General features: G+C 32.0%; 1 protein-coding gene and 1 pseudogene across 1 annotated transcript; one reads left to right on the forward strand and one right to left on the reverse strand.

Annotated features, from left to right (window-relative positions):
• Window positions 1–3,141: 3,141 nt before the first annotated feature.
• On the forward strand, window positions 3,142–3,996 carry LOC146946008 (auxin-binding protein ABP19a-like). Its single transcript, XM_085744255.1, has one exon. The coding sequence runs from the start codon at window positions 3,176–3,178 to the stop codon at window positions 3,806–3,808; it is 633 nt and encodes a 210-aa protein (XP_085600381.1). The 5' UTR covers window positions 3,142–3,175; the 3' UTR covers window positions 3,809–3,996.
• A 5,672-nt stretch (window positions 3,997–9,668) lies between these two features.
• On the reverse strand, window positions 9,669–10,869 carry LOC146946009 (uncharacterized; annotated as a pseudogene).
• Between the last annotated feature and the right edge of the window lie 3,128 nt (window positions 10,870–13,997).

Here is a 13,997-nt window from a genome sequence, read left to right on the forward strand (position 1 = left end):
GTTAATATGAGTTTGGATTCTATAGCAGTGTTAATAGATATATAAGAGACTATTTCTACTTGAGTCTATATGAAAATGAAAAGGATAACAAATATAACTAATCCAACAAACTTAACAAACTAATAATTAATTAGTTAGAATGGATCAAAAGCTACAAATTAGAACTGCTAAAAATTGTAAAAAGTGCTTACAATATGGTTTTACTTTTACCTAGTTGAGTAAAAATAAGGTTCCCTATAAGATAGGGAATTTGAGAGAACCACAAATGTATGTATGGCCATATATATATTGTCAGTAAGTCTTGCAGAAAGGGGTCATTCCATTCTAGCTGTCAAACGTCTTCTTATGCCGTCCTTTGTTCCTCATCCCATGTGACTTTTTTGTGGACCATCACCTTCTTCATTTTCCTTACAACTATGCACTTTTCCCCTCAAATTCTTTGAAGAATTTTTATTGGAATGTACAAACTCAAGCTCCCCCATGAATCAGGAATATCTTCCCAAAGATAAAGGAGAGACTAGGACTTTCATGTCATCAATGACTCACACATTTTATGAATAAAAACATATGATTAGAAATTGGTAAATAAAACTCAACAATTGAGTTCAAGTAGTCAATGAGTTTCACCAAGAACGAATCCTTCGGAAAAATTCAAGTTTGATTTTTAGGTGAAACAATTTTTGGTCAGACTATCATTATCTCATAGCTAAACTCCGGATCATCAAAGTCTCTTTCCCTTGAGAACAGGGGGTTAACGCTAAAAAAAAAAAAGAAATTGGTCAAAATAATTTATCATTAGCAATTTATTACTTATCCTACTTTTAAGGCTTGAATTAGCATTTTATAACATGACTTTACTATCAGTAGGTTTAGAATAAGTGCTTAGTGCAATATGTGTGAGCAAGTTGGATTCCTCTTCATAAAAAAAACATGACAATTGATTTACTTAATTCATAATTATAATTACTCCCTCCGTCCCATTTTAAGGGACTTTGTTTGACTATGTGCATTATTCATATAACATATTTTAATAATTTTTTTAATTAATATTATAACGACAAATGATAACATATAAGATATTGTTGGATTTGTCTTGATATATATTTTCAAAATACCAACCTTTATAATTTTTTGATCAATATTGTATATTTTTGAAAGAAAATGCAAAATTGTGCATTAACATGCAAGAAGAAGTTAATTGTGCCATTTAATATGGGACCTAAGAGGGAGTAGCTAACTCAAAACTCCATTGTATAACACATTTATATAAGGCAAATAGAACCTACACATGTTATCATTTTAGTCTTATTCATAATGGTTGTTTGCTTTGGGATTTCCCTAACTCGTTCTTTAGGTCTTATCTTTTTTTAATTTCCCTAACTCGTTCTTTAGGTCTTAGCTTTTCTTAATGTGGTACTTAATTTTTTTTTGTTCAATAAACCCCTTACACCCAACTCTAGATGGAAAGATATATAAATTTTGATGTCATCTTAGATTATATTTTTATGATGATGTCATCTTAGACTTTAGGTTAACTTAACTCACTCTTATATAAAATTGGTTGGTAAGATAAAAAAATGTCACTCTTTATAAATATTTTTAAAGATCTATCTTTTTAAATATGAGACTTAGGGTGTGTTTTGGAGGGTTTAAGAGGGGAAGGAAGGGGAGGGTTCAGTTTTCATTTTTAAATAACGGACACTATGAAATAGGGATGACAATGGGTCCCAATGGGTAAGGTATTATAGTACCCTTCCCCATACTCACGTTTGTAAAAAATGCACGCACCCGAGCTTGTACCCTCGTTGGTAACAACTTTAGTGCCCTTCCCCATACCCTATGAGCACCATACCCGTACCCATTACCCGCACTTTAATTATAAAAAGACAATACAAAACATCAGAAATAAAACTATGATCCAAATTTTTTTAAAGCAACTCATAAAATAGTAGAAATCGTAGTATTTAGCCAAATAAAAAAACATCCAAAATATTCCTCGAAGATTAAAATAAAAACATTCAAAATACATATAAAAAAGTGCATGCAAAAATAAACATCAAATTGATTTAAATCATAAATTTGTAGGTCGTGAGCTTATGAAGGTAAGGATGAAACGATTACCGTATTAGTTTTTAGGTTTAGGTTTATGCTTAAATAACTTTTTTTTTTTGTGGTAGCCGGGGTTTGAACCCCGGACCTTGCATATATTATGCATTGTCCATACCAACTGAGCTAAGCTCAAGAGGACTGCTTAAATAGCTAAATAAATTAAATAATTGTACACCAAAAATAAATAAAATATTTATTATATTATATAAATATGTATATGCGGGTTGCGGGGCTGGGTAGTATAGTGCCCTTACCCGCACCCATACCCATCTAAATTTGCGGGTAATTACCCGGACCCAAGCCCATACCCATAAAAGCGGGGTTTTACCCTACCCATTGCGGGTATTTTTTGCGGGTGTCCATCGGGCCTAGGTCCAATTGTCAGCCCTACTATGAAATGTCTTTTAAAAAGTTAACATATTAACATGATAAACGATAATATAATACTTCAATCACACTTGATTTATTTTAGAAAAATATGCTATATAGTCTGTAGTTTAAAAAAGAAAACTAAACTCGCCCCTCCATTCCCATCCTAAACCCTCAATCCAAACACACCCTTAGAGTTTTTCTCAATCCAGGTAAAGTCATTGTCATACTCATTTCCTTCATGACCCAAATTGAGTTTAAGAAACATTGCACTGGCTTAACACAAGCAATTAAGAATGTGGTACAACTGCAAACTTTTTCACCAAGTCCTATATAAGAGAGGTTAATTCAAATAATAACCCTAAAAATTGGAGGAACATGCCACTTGAAGAAACAATATCTTTTGGAGTATATAATATATACTAGAAGATCCTATTGTCCTGAATTCAAACAAAAAGACACTTCTTGTTGTTATCCAAAGGAAAAAAGTTCAAAATTCACGTGAACAACAAATCCTACCTCAAAATATCTATCCTTTCAACAAACATACAACAAAAATATCTATCCAAGTTGAATAAATTCAACATTATTCAATAACAATAGTAATAAAATATTCACCATTCCACTCTCTATATATAGTAGAACCAAATTGACCACACAAACACACAAAACCTAACCCTATCAACACATCAACAAAATGAAGATGATTGTAGCTATCTCCTTCATTTTTTCTCTTCTTTCTCTTTCTCATGCATCAGTAGTAGATTTCTGCGTAGCAGATTACAATTTACCAAATGGCCCCGCCGGATATTCTTGCAAAACACCATCAAAAGTAACCGAAAATGACTTTGCCTACCACGGCCTAGCCGCAGCCGGAAACACCTCAAACATTATCAAAGCCGCCGTGACACCTGCATTCGACGCGCAATTTGCCGGTTTAAACGGTCTTGGAATTTCCCTCGCGCGTTTAGATTTAGCTGGAGGTGGAGTTATTCCACTTCACACTCACCCCGGTGCTTCGGAGGTGTTGGTTGTTATTCAAGGAACAATCTGTGCTGGTTTTGTTTCCTCAGCCAACACTGTTTACATTAAAACACTTTACAAAGGTGATGTTATGGTTTTTCCACAAGGATTGTTGCATTTCCAAATTAACAGCGGTGGTTCAAATGCACTTGCTTTTGTTAGCTTTAGTAGTGCTAACCCTGGTTTACAGATATTGGATTTTGCTTTGTTTAAAAGTGATTTTCCAACTGAGTTGATTACTGCAACTACTTTTATTGATGCTGCTGTAGTGAAGAAACTTAAGGGTGTTCTTGGAGGCAGTGGTTAAACTATGATGTTACTCATATGAAAGAATGAGGAATATTCAGGATTAGTGTGTTCTCTCTTTTAATTGTTGTTGGTTTTGTTTCGTTGTGTTTAATTTATTTCTTGTTGTGTCAAGTTGGTTTTGAAGAAATGTAACTTGAGAAATTTGTGACATGAGATGAATAAATGTACGTGTTGTGTTTTCTTGAATATTTGAATATTTCTTCTTTGTGCACTTCTCACCAAGCTTGCACTTGCAAACTCAGTTTACTTAATGGATAATAGGTAAACTCAATTTATGTGGATTTTTGTTTGAAGAGACTAAAATGGAATATATTGACCGAACAACCTTTCTTTTCCGGCATAAGACGTGCCAGAAAATGCTAAGGAAAATAAGCATCAGTTACAACAAAGGAAAGGCGAAAAACTGCAAAAAAAAAAAAGAAGCCAAAAAGTAACATTATAAAGTACATCCTAAACACAATAGAGAATTTAGTCACCACATGCGATAGTGAAAATCAAAAAATAACATTATAAAGCACCTCCTTTTGCTTAATAAAAATTCTAGCATTCCTTTCTCTCCAAATGACCCTAGACAGTAGATAGTCAAATCAAAAGAATAATTGACGGAATATTTATTCAGAAACTTCCTAAAGCAACCAAACATAATTAAATCGTACTCCCTCCGTTTCAAAATGAGTGTCGCTTTAGCCAAAAAAATTTGTTTCAAAATGAATGTCGCTTTACTTTTCCAATACAACTTTAATTTTTTTCTTCCAACTTTACCCTCAATAAATACTCCAACTTTTCTCTCACACAATTTCCAATGCAAATTTGTGTTTGTCTTTTTCTTATAAAGTAAAGGGCAGTTTAGTAAAAGTGTTATATTCAATGATTATTTCATCCCATTTCTTAATCTGTGTGCCAACACCTAAAACGACACTCATTTTGAAACGGAGGGAGTATAAAACACATGTCAGATTGACCATGCAGATTCCTAACCAATTTAAAACACCACTCCAAAATTGACTGAAAAAGTCACAATGAATAAATAGATGATCCACATCCTCCAATTTGCAACACTCTCCCACACAAAGTTGAGTGTTGGCCATTATCACCCCCTCCTGATCAATTTATCGGTCGTAGGGATAAGATTACGAAGAACACGCCGCGCGAAGATACATACTTTCAAAGAAACATCTTTACGTTAGATTATATTATTATTTTCAGTTGTAATGTTGTGATTCGCCGAGAGCAAGAAATTGTAAGCGCTACTTACATTGTATTTTTTTTAGGCATGCAATCCAAAGCCATTTGTCATTAACATCATCCTCCAAATATAATACAACAAAACACAGTATCCCTCAAGTGTTAAATTAGAAATTAAAGGATGCATACAAATTACACGGTTTCCAAATGCAAAAATAAAGAACTAAAAAAAATGAGAATTCATAAAACTGTCATTGACCTTGTGATTCATTGTTTAATCTTTCACTGAAATTAGTTACATATTCGTGGATGTTTGCAAGTGAGATAAGGTTAAGATTTAGAGTGATAATTAAAAAAAAATCGAAAGAATTATATGAAAAAGGGTAATTTTGGTATTATTATTAATTCAAATCATGTGTAACTGGATCTTTTTGGGGTGTGACTAGAAATTGTCTTGAACAAAAAAAATTGAAATTCTTATCTTTCTCATTTTGATGATATCTCTATTTCAAGTTCCCACTAATAAATGTTATAATTTTTCTTGCTTTTGTTTAATATATCTAGGTAATTTACTTTGCATTACTTTTATATAAAAAAAAAATGTTATAATTTGTCAAAAATAATTGAAGCTTCAAACTATTATGTGATAATTTTTTAAAACAAACTGTTTTTCTAAAATTAAAAAGGCGTATTGGGTAAAAAATACAATTTGTCAATAATTCTAAGAAATATTATAATTTGTCAAAAACAATTTTGCTTTAATTCATGTTTTGGAGAATCATTTTTTTATTGGGTTAAAATACCAAATGTATAAGTTTAGAACTTGTCAAAAAAAAAAAAAAAGTTTAGAACTTTAAATTAAGGTGTCGTCTAATGTGGGCTCAGTTCAATAATGAACTCTCCTATTTTTAGTAAATTTTAATAAAATATTGTTTTTATTTACCATGTTTTAATACTATAAAATTTATTTTTTACTAAAAATAGTAAAGATTTACCTTTAGACCAGTTTTTAGAGGTCCGTTTTGGACTGAACCTTGAATTAAAAGTAAATTAAGAAAAAATATTTTTTCTTCAAAAGAACCTTGAATTAAAAGAACGTTAATCCCTATGTCATAACCTAATAATGATCTATCTCTAGCTTGATTACTTAGGTTAAACCTAGTACCTAGTTCAGAGTTAAAAGCCAGGGTTAGTGGTCATTCAATCTCTATGATCAATTTGCATATTCATAAAAGCTAGGGTTAGTAGTCGATGATAAACAATACAAAAAGCATTAAACACAAGGTAATATGAATAAAGACTAAACTTTCATTGAAATTCAAAGGCATTCAACAAACTAAGGTTCCCATAGGATTACATCAGATTCATCTCAGGATTAACCACAAAAGAATTAGTTACTCATAGCTAAAATATAAGCTAACTAACATAAGAAGAAAGATTCATACATGTAATGGATGATTGACTATTAGTTTTGATGGTTTCCCACCAGATCTCCAAAGTCTCTGCTCCAAAATATGCTTTAGGTCTCAAAATTCGTGAACCCTTAATCTGAAAACACACTTTTCTATTTATAAGCTGGTAAAAATCGGCCACCGTGCTCCAAAATCGGTGGCCGAACTTGAAATTTCGTGCTGCCAAAGAAAGTAAAATCGGCTGCCGATTTATACCATTCGGGGGCCGATTTTTCCAGTAACAATATTGCTCAAACTGGCAGCAAAATCAATAATGGCAGCAAAATCTGTAATAAAAAAAGTTCGTGAAAACAGAGTTAGGCACTACAATAAGGGTGGTTGCTATAAGTATCATGCGGATGAAAAGAACCTAGGAAATGAATTTTTTTTTTTTTAAAAAAAAAAAGACATTTGAGAAATTAAGTTACCAATTAGCAGTTGATAAATGAGATTCTGGGAAGCACTTTTTCTTGATTTGAACTTGAGAGAGGAACCCTTTCATTTGGTATTACATTTCAGACATTGATTTTCAAGTCCTAATCAATAACAAAGCAAAGCATAGATTGTCATGAAGAAACTTTATAAAACCAAATAGATCTCTGGTAGCCCTGTTGTTGGATCATAAATAAATGAATAAAAAAAAGAGAGAAATTAGTTAAAATAAAACATTTATGAGAAAAAGAGAGAAGATTGATCAGAGAAAATATTAGAAGACCCCGCCGTTAACCGGTACAATAGTACTATGCATCACCATTTCTTGCATCAAATTAAAAAAGGGGGACAAAATAGTCTGTATCCAATGTTCTTCATTATTTTTTTTGTTTTATGTTTCATGGGTCTCTTTACACAATTACTTGTTTTATGGAAATATCCCATTATACAACTACTCATGATTCCATCAATGAGAGAACTGTAGATACTGTTTATCTACTCACATTGCTCTTCATCATTCCTTTTAGAAAACCCTTTCATTTTTGCATATTTTGGTGTACTTATAAATTGGAAATGCAAAATAATGATCAATAAAGAAGTGTAAAAACTAGAAGTAGAAGACTCAACATGAATAATCAATAAATATTGACAGATTTTTGTGGAAGCCAGTTATTTTTTTATGATTGTTTTTGCAATTGTGAGAAAGAAAGGCAGCATTTATGTTTTTGTGAGTGTTATTAGTGGGTAAGCCAGATTTTTTTTAAGAGAAAGCTTGCAGTTATGTTTTATTAGTGGGTAAGGCAGATTTTTTCTTTAATAACTGCCACTGTGTGTGTGATTATTAGTGGGAAAGGCTGATTTTTTTTTAAAAAAAAAACATCCATCAAGTAAGGGCATTTTGGGATTTACAAAAAAAGGCTACACCAAAAAATAGTATTTTGCCTTTATTAATAGGTATAGTAGATATATAAAAAACTTCCTGGCATCAAAGGTTGTTGACCTTCTATTATGTCTTACATGTCCATGAATGTCGTTTTTACGAGAATTGGTTTTGATATCCAAAAAGACTTAGCGACGTAGCTTGTTGTTTGCATGTCTTCCACTCATGTCTAATTTTCTATTTATAATATCGGTATATAAAGAGAATAAGGTATGTTGGACAAGCTTTTTCATTCTTCCAATTGCACACTTAAAATAGTTTGCCTACAACAATACTATATTGTTGGCGTTATTGAAAGAATGTAAGAATTTCTATTATATTTTTTATATGGTTTATATCATTGAAATAGAAAAACATAGTATGTAACAATTTGAAAATGCAAACATCTATATTTATAATTTAATTTAATTTTTTTAATCAAAATAAAAAATTCATAAAAAAAGAAGTTAATGTTCAGAATTTACTTGTTAACTCAATAAAAAGAGCGGGCACACACATGGTCACGGGATTGCTCGTCTAAATGCAAGTAATATATTATTAATGAAGTTGAAAAATTTGCACTTCCTAACTCAGGGTTTGTATCCCCAAAGGATCGTACATATTAATAACTAGCTTGGAAACCCGTGCCAACCACGGGCTAGAATTACGACTATTTTTTATATATAAAATCTAATTAAATAGCAAATTCATTATTTTATACACAATATATAAATAGAACGCATTGTTATCGTATTTTCGATTGCTTATATATACAAATATCAATGCGTATATAGTTATTTGGATTTTCGTATCGTTAAACAGGAATGATTTAACGGATGCAACGTCGAAATATTAGTATTTAATGCAGGAATATTTTACATGGATGGCTAAAATTTATTACGGAGACATGAGTCTTTTTTTTTTTTTTTTATGTTCTGCATATAACTGGGGGTGTTGGAGTCTCGAGGCCTACTGCTGCATATACAATTAATTGTCCCTACCCAACGAATCGTCTCTATCAGATTAGTTTCTTTCAAATTCCATGATTTCTATAGGGGATGCCCTTATATATACAAAGTTAACATCGTGCATACACTTGATTCATCTTAATATCCAACACGAATTTGTAATTATTCAATCGTGTAACAAATAAGTATAACAAACAGCGACAAAAACACCAACTATGTATCACATTTTTTAACTAAGCATATTATAAAAACACAACAGATAAGGCTTGAAAAAGGACTACAAAATTGTCATGTGCATGCACATAGACATAGGCGCTCCAAAGAACAAAGAAAAAAAAAAGACGGATATATAGCAGATTGTATAAAAAATGAAGCAGAGTATATAGTTGATAATATGGTCACTGAAAGAGTACGGTTTACATTAGAAAAAATGAGAATGATCAGAAGGATGCTGACATTATAAATAAAATTAAACTGAGTATGAGAATATTGAAGTTGCTCTACCAGATAATAGAAAAACCGAAATCTCAGTAGATAAACACCTTAATGTATCAGGCAAATTTTGGAGTCGAAGAGAAGGCATTGCACCTATTGCAATTGGTCAATGATATTTCAATGTCATAGAAATTCCATTAACGTCAGCCTGTGTACATCTGAATGATATCACCTCACCTAAAGCAGACAGCACCTGAAGGTACATGAGATCAAAATATTGTCAAAAAGGATCAAAAATATTACTCCATATAACATATTAGTCCCTATAACAAATTGATCACTCGGCCTGTTCTTTGCACAACAATAAATGTCATTGGATTTTATACAATGAAATAAGAAGTGTGATCTTAATTTTTAGTTCCAGAATTGTAGTTTATCTACATGAACAATCCATTACTCTTTCTTTACGCAACTATTAGAATGGTTGCAAGTAGAAACAACCAATTCATATCCAAATAAAAAATATATATTACAACGAAGTTTAAAAGAGAAAAAAAAACTCATACCCACCTGCGTCATCAAGAACGACAGGTTAAACATTCCGAAAAACATCACGGTACACAACATTAGTGGTCTCAGTACACACGCGATTTTCTTCATCCAGTATAAGCATTTTCAATCCCTTTTTGGAAGTGACTCTTGACACAGCGACATACATCTGTCCATGAGTAAAAACCGGTTTGGAAAGATAGATTTCAACATGAGACAACGACTAACCCTGACTTTTATTTATTGTCATTGCAAAACACACAGCCAACAGGAACTGTCTCATAGTAAATTTGAAAGGCAGTTCAAGATCACCTGGAACTAAGTTCAGTATTGGAATAATTACTTTTTCACCATCATTTTTTTGGTAATAACAGTTACACCGATAAAGTTCTTCCCAAGATTGTCTACAATCAACCTAGTCACATTGCACAATTCAGTTGCTTGGTCAATGTTCCTCATCAACATAACTCGACATCCAACTTTAAATCTCAACTTGTGGTTTGGAATACCGAAAAACTTGATATTGTTTAAGAATTTGGTGGTAAACCATTCGCTTTGTACCTCACTATTCTCGTCTGATTTGCAAACCGAATCAGAACTGGTATATTCCTTTTTGTCTCCTGGAACCAATGATAGAAGAAATTTGTTTACGTGATCAACTGCGTCCAGCGTGGGAGCAAGTATCCCCCGTGCTTGGAAAAAAATCCGAGATCTTCATGTTTTGCGAAAAATTCGGATATACAAAATCAACCAGAGAACGCAACAAATCAGAGGAATCTTTTATCAACAACTCATCAGGGATGGGTACGTTAATTTATCTACTCTCGTTGGTGGATCCTATTCAATCTCCAATTGAAAGCATCCAATCGACAAACTTTCTTATCTCATCTTCCTCGACACGAACGGTTGAAGCACGTAAACGCATATTTGTTGTAAGTGTGAGAACCTTACAGTGACTCCACACCTTTGATGAGTTGATGGATGAAGCAAGTATGTATTTTATGCATCTTTTTCTTATCACTGGCAAAATTTGTCTGAAATCACCGTCCAAAACCACAGAAAGACCCCCAAATGGTTTGTCTGTATTATCGACACCATCATAAGACATTATATCACGCATGGTTCTGTCAAACGCCTCAAAACAATAACAATGCATTATCAAGTGTCAAACGCCCCAAATGGAAACCCGTGTCAAGCACGGGCTAGAATTTCGTCATATTTGAGGGGAAAAATGCTCTGATGTATCAAGTGTCGGTTAAAGTTCAATATTGAATAAAAAAGTGGAGGTTGAGCAACAAATAAATTAATAAAACTCATATTTTAGTCTTCAATTTTTCGATGAAGATGTGGTATTGTTCTCACTTGTGTGGTTTCTCTTTCTGTAATGTGTCGAATCACATCAATGTTGACTCCCTTATAAAGCCCAGAGGTGGTATCATATCCCGGTTCAACATTGTGGACGGCGGATGGAGTGCTTCTTGGTGGTCTATCACAGACACGGAGAGTCTCTTAATGGAGATATGTTAATCTGTCAATTATGAGTTAAAATTTGACATTGGATGCAAGAGTAGACGTTGAGAAACATATGAGGGAGATTATCCATATACCTAATGCTTTAGGACTTTGGGTGAAGAAGTGATGTCGATCTCACTTGTGTTGTTGCTCTTTGACTAATATGATGATACAACTCAATGTAGGTTCCAATGGAAGTCGTAACATTATAATGATTTGTTTTGTTAGTTTTTGGGTGTCATTTGTTTAATTTTTATCTTAAATTTTAGTTTTAGGATGTCATTCCCTTTCAAGCAATTTTTTATTCAACCTCTATTATTTTAAATTCCGTCACTTTTGGTCTTTGGTATGATTTGACAATGGAAAAATGTAGATGTGTTCTGCTATGTTGACAAATTACATGTTTATTAGACATTTTAAATTGATGCGACATTTTTAATGAATCTATTATTTTGGTAGCATAATTACCCAATAATTTCCAATTCCTTAAATAAATTCATAAAATTACCAACAATTGAATCTCTTAATTATATTGTCATAGGTAAAACACACTCTCTTTAGTTTTACTTCTTATCATTCCTCTCTTGTTCAAATTCCTTTTTCTTCTTTCTTTTTCTAATTTACTTTCTATTTCCACATTAAAGAAAGGAACAAAGACACCCATCTATGAAATAGCCACCAACTCACATTTTTTTACCATGTTGTTCCTCTTATCTTATTTTGCTATCTCACCATATCATAGACACAAAGAATCTCACACTTAAGGGAGGGATGATAATGTGTCATTTGTAAGTAAAACTTCTACATTGGATGCAAGAGTATATATTGAGCAACAAATAAGTTAAATGACAAATATACCTAATGTCTTAAGGTTTTGGATGAAGATGTGGTGTCAATCTCACTTATGGGGTTTCTCTTAGTCAAATGTGATGATCCAAGTCATTACAGGCTCCCTCGGAACTCCATACATTATGATAAATTGTTATCTTAGTTTTTGGATGTTCTTTGCTTAATTTTTTATATTAAATAAAAGTTTTTGGATGACGCTCACTTTCATGCAATTGCTTTTATTCAACCTATGTTCTTTCAAATACATCCACTTTTGAACTTTAATCTTGTTTATGGTAGCCTTGGTCCCAATCCCAAATAAAATAAAAGAAGGTTGTGTCAGCATCTACAACAAACATAAAAAAAAAAAAATTAAAAAATTGAATCTCTATAGACAACTCCACTTAGTGAGGATAAGACTTGGTTGTTGTTGGTTGTTATTGCACCTTCACTTTTAGTCTTTCGTGGAATCTAACAATGAAAAATACAAATGTTTTATGTTGAGTTGACAAAGAGACATTTTAAAATGATGTGGGACTTTTTTAATTGAATCTATTTTTTTTGGTAAAAACTACTCATAAATCTCCAATTTCTTCAACTAACCCATAAAATTACCAATAACTCACTATATTCCTAATACCTCCACAGACAAAATACAAACTTTATTTTTCCTTATCATTTCTCTCATGTTCAAATTGTTTTTTCATATCCTTTCCTTTTCTAATTTCCTTTCTCTCTTTTCATTAAATATGGGAACATAAACCTACATAAACCACCATCAATCCACCTTTTTTATCATGTTGTGCCTATGTCACCAAATCACAAATGCATCAAGTCTCACACATAAGGGAAATATGTTAATGTGTCAATTTTGACTTAAAGTTCCATAGTTGATGCAAGAGTAGATGTTGACAAACATATAAGTGAGATGACCAATAAAGTTTCATAATTGATGCATCAAGTCTCTTTTTGTATTTTTTTCTCTTTTGTTAATGAAGTTTAGAGGTTAGCAGTCATCCTGCTACCTCTTTCTGCTAAAAAAAGAAAGATGACCAATATAAGAGTAGATGTTTAAGTTTTATATTAAATTTAAGGTTTAAGATGTTGTTCACTTTCATGCAATATTTTTAAATTAATCTCTAGTAATTTAAATCCCTTCACTTTTGGTTTTTGATGGATTTAATCATGGATAAATTTTTATGTGATTTGTTGAGTTAACAAATTACGTGTTTATTAGACACTTTTAAATGTTGTGTTTTTTTTTTAATCGAGCCTCAATTTTTGGTAAGTTAAATGTTTATTCTTTAGTATGAACACATGCGCCAAGCATAGTCTAGTATCATTTTCATTTGTGTGGTTGATCTTTGTTCAATGGATAAATGCACACCACTTTTGACTACCCCATAAGGTTCCTAGTGGTAGATCCCTGAAGTGGATAGTCTCATACTTGAGGGATAGAAGTTAATGTGTCAAGTCTGAGTTAAAGTTTCATATTGGAGGTAAGAGTGTATGTTGAGCGACACATAAGTGATGTGAGCTATATACCTAATGTCTTAAGGTTTAGGATGAAGATATGGTGTCAAACTCACTTAAGTGGGTTTTCTTAGTCTAATGTAATGATCAAATTCAATGTAGCATCCCTTGAAAGTCTCAGCATTACGATGAACTGTATTTTATTTTTTATTTTTGGATGTCATTTGTTTATTTTATTTTTTAATTTAGTTTTTTGATGTCTTCCTCTTTCATGTGATTTTTTTATTCAACCTCTATTATTTCAAATTCATTCAATTTTTGTCTTTGGTGGCAAATGAGAGTGGAAAATTGCAGACGTGTTATGCTGAGTTGACAAAATATATGCTTATTAGACATTAAAAATAATGTGAGGTTTTTTTAATTAGATCTAATTTT

This window comes from Medicago sativa, chromosome 2 (assembly GCF_051527215.1).
Source record: "Medicago sativa cultivar Bolivia chromosome 2, Bolivia_mono, whole genome shotgun sequence".
In the NCBI taxonomy this organism is placed as follows: domain Eukaryota; kingdom Viridiplantae; phylum Streptophyta; class Magnoliopsida; order Fabales; family Fabaceae; genus Medicago; species Medicago sativa.

Excerpts from the sequence above, each read along its gene's own strand:
- LOC146946008 (XM_085744255.1), top strand. The coding sequence starts at position 3,176 with ATGAAGATGATTGTAGCTATCTCCTTCATTTTTTCTCTTCTTTCTCTT.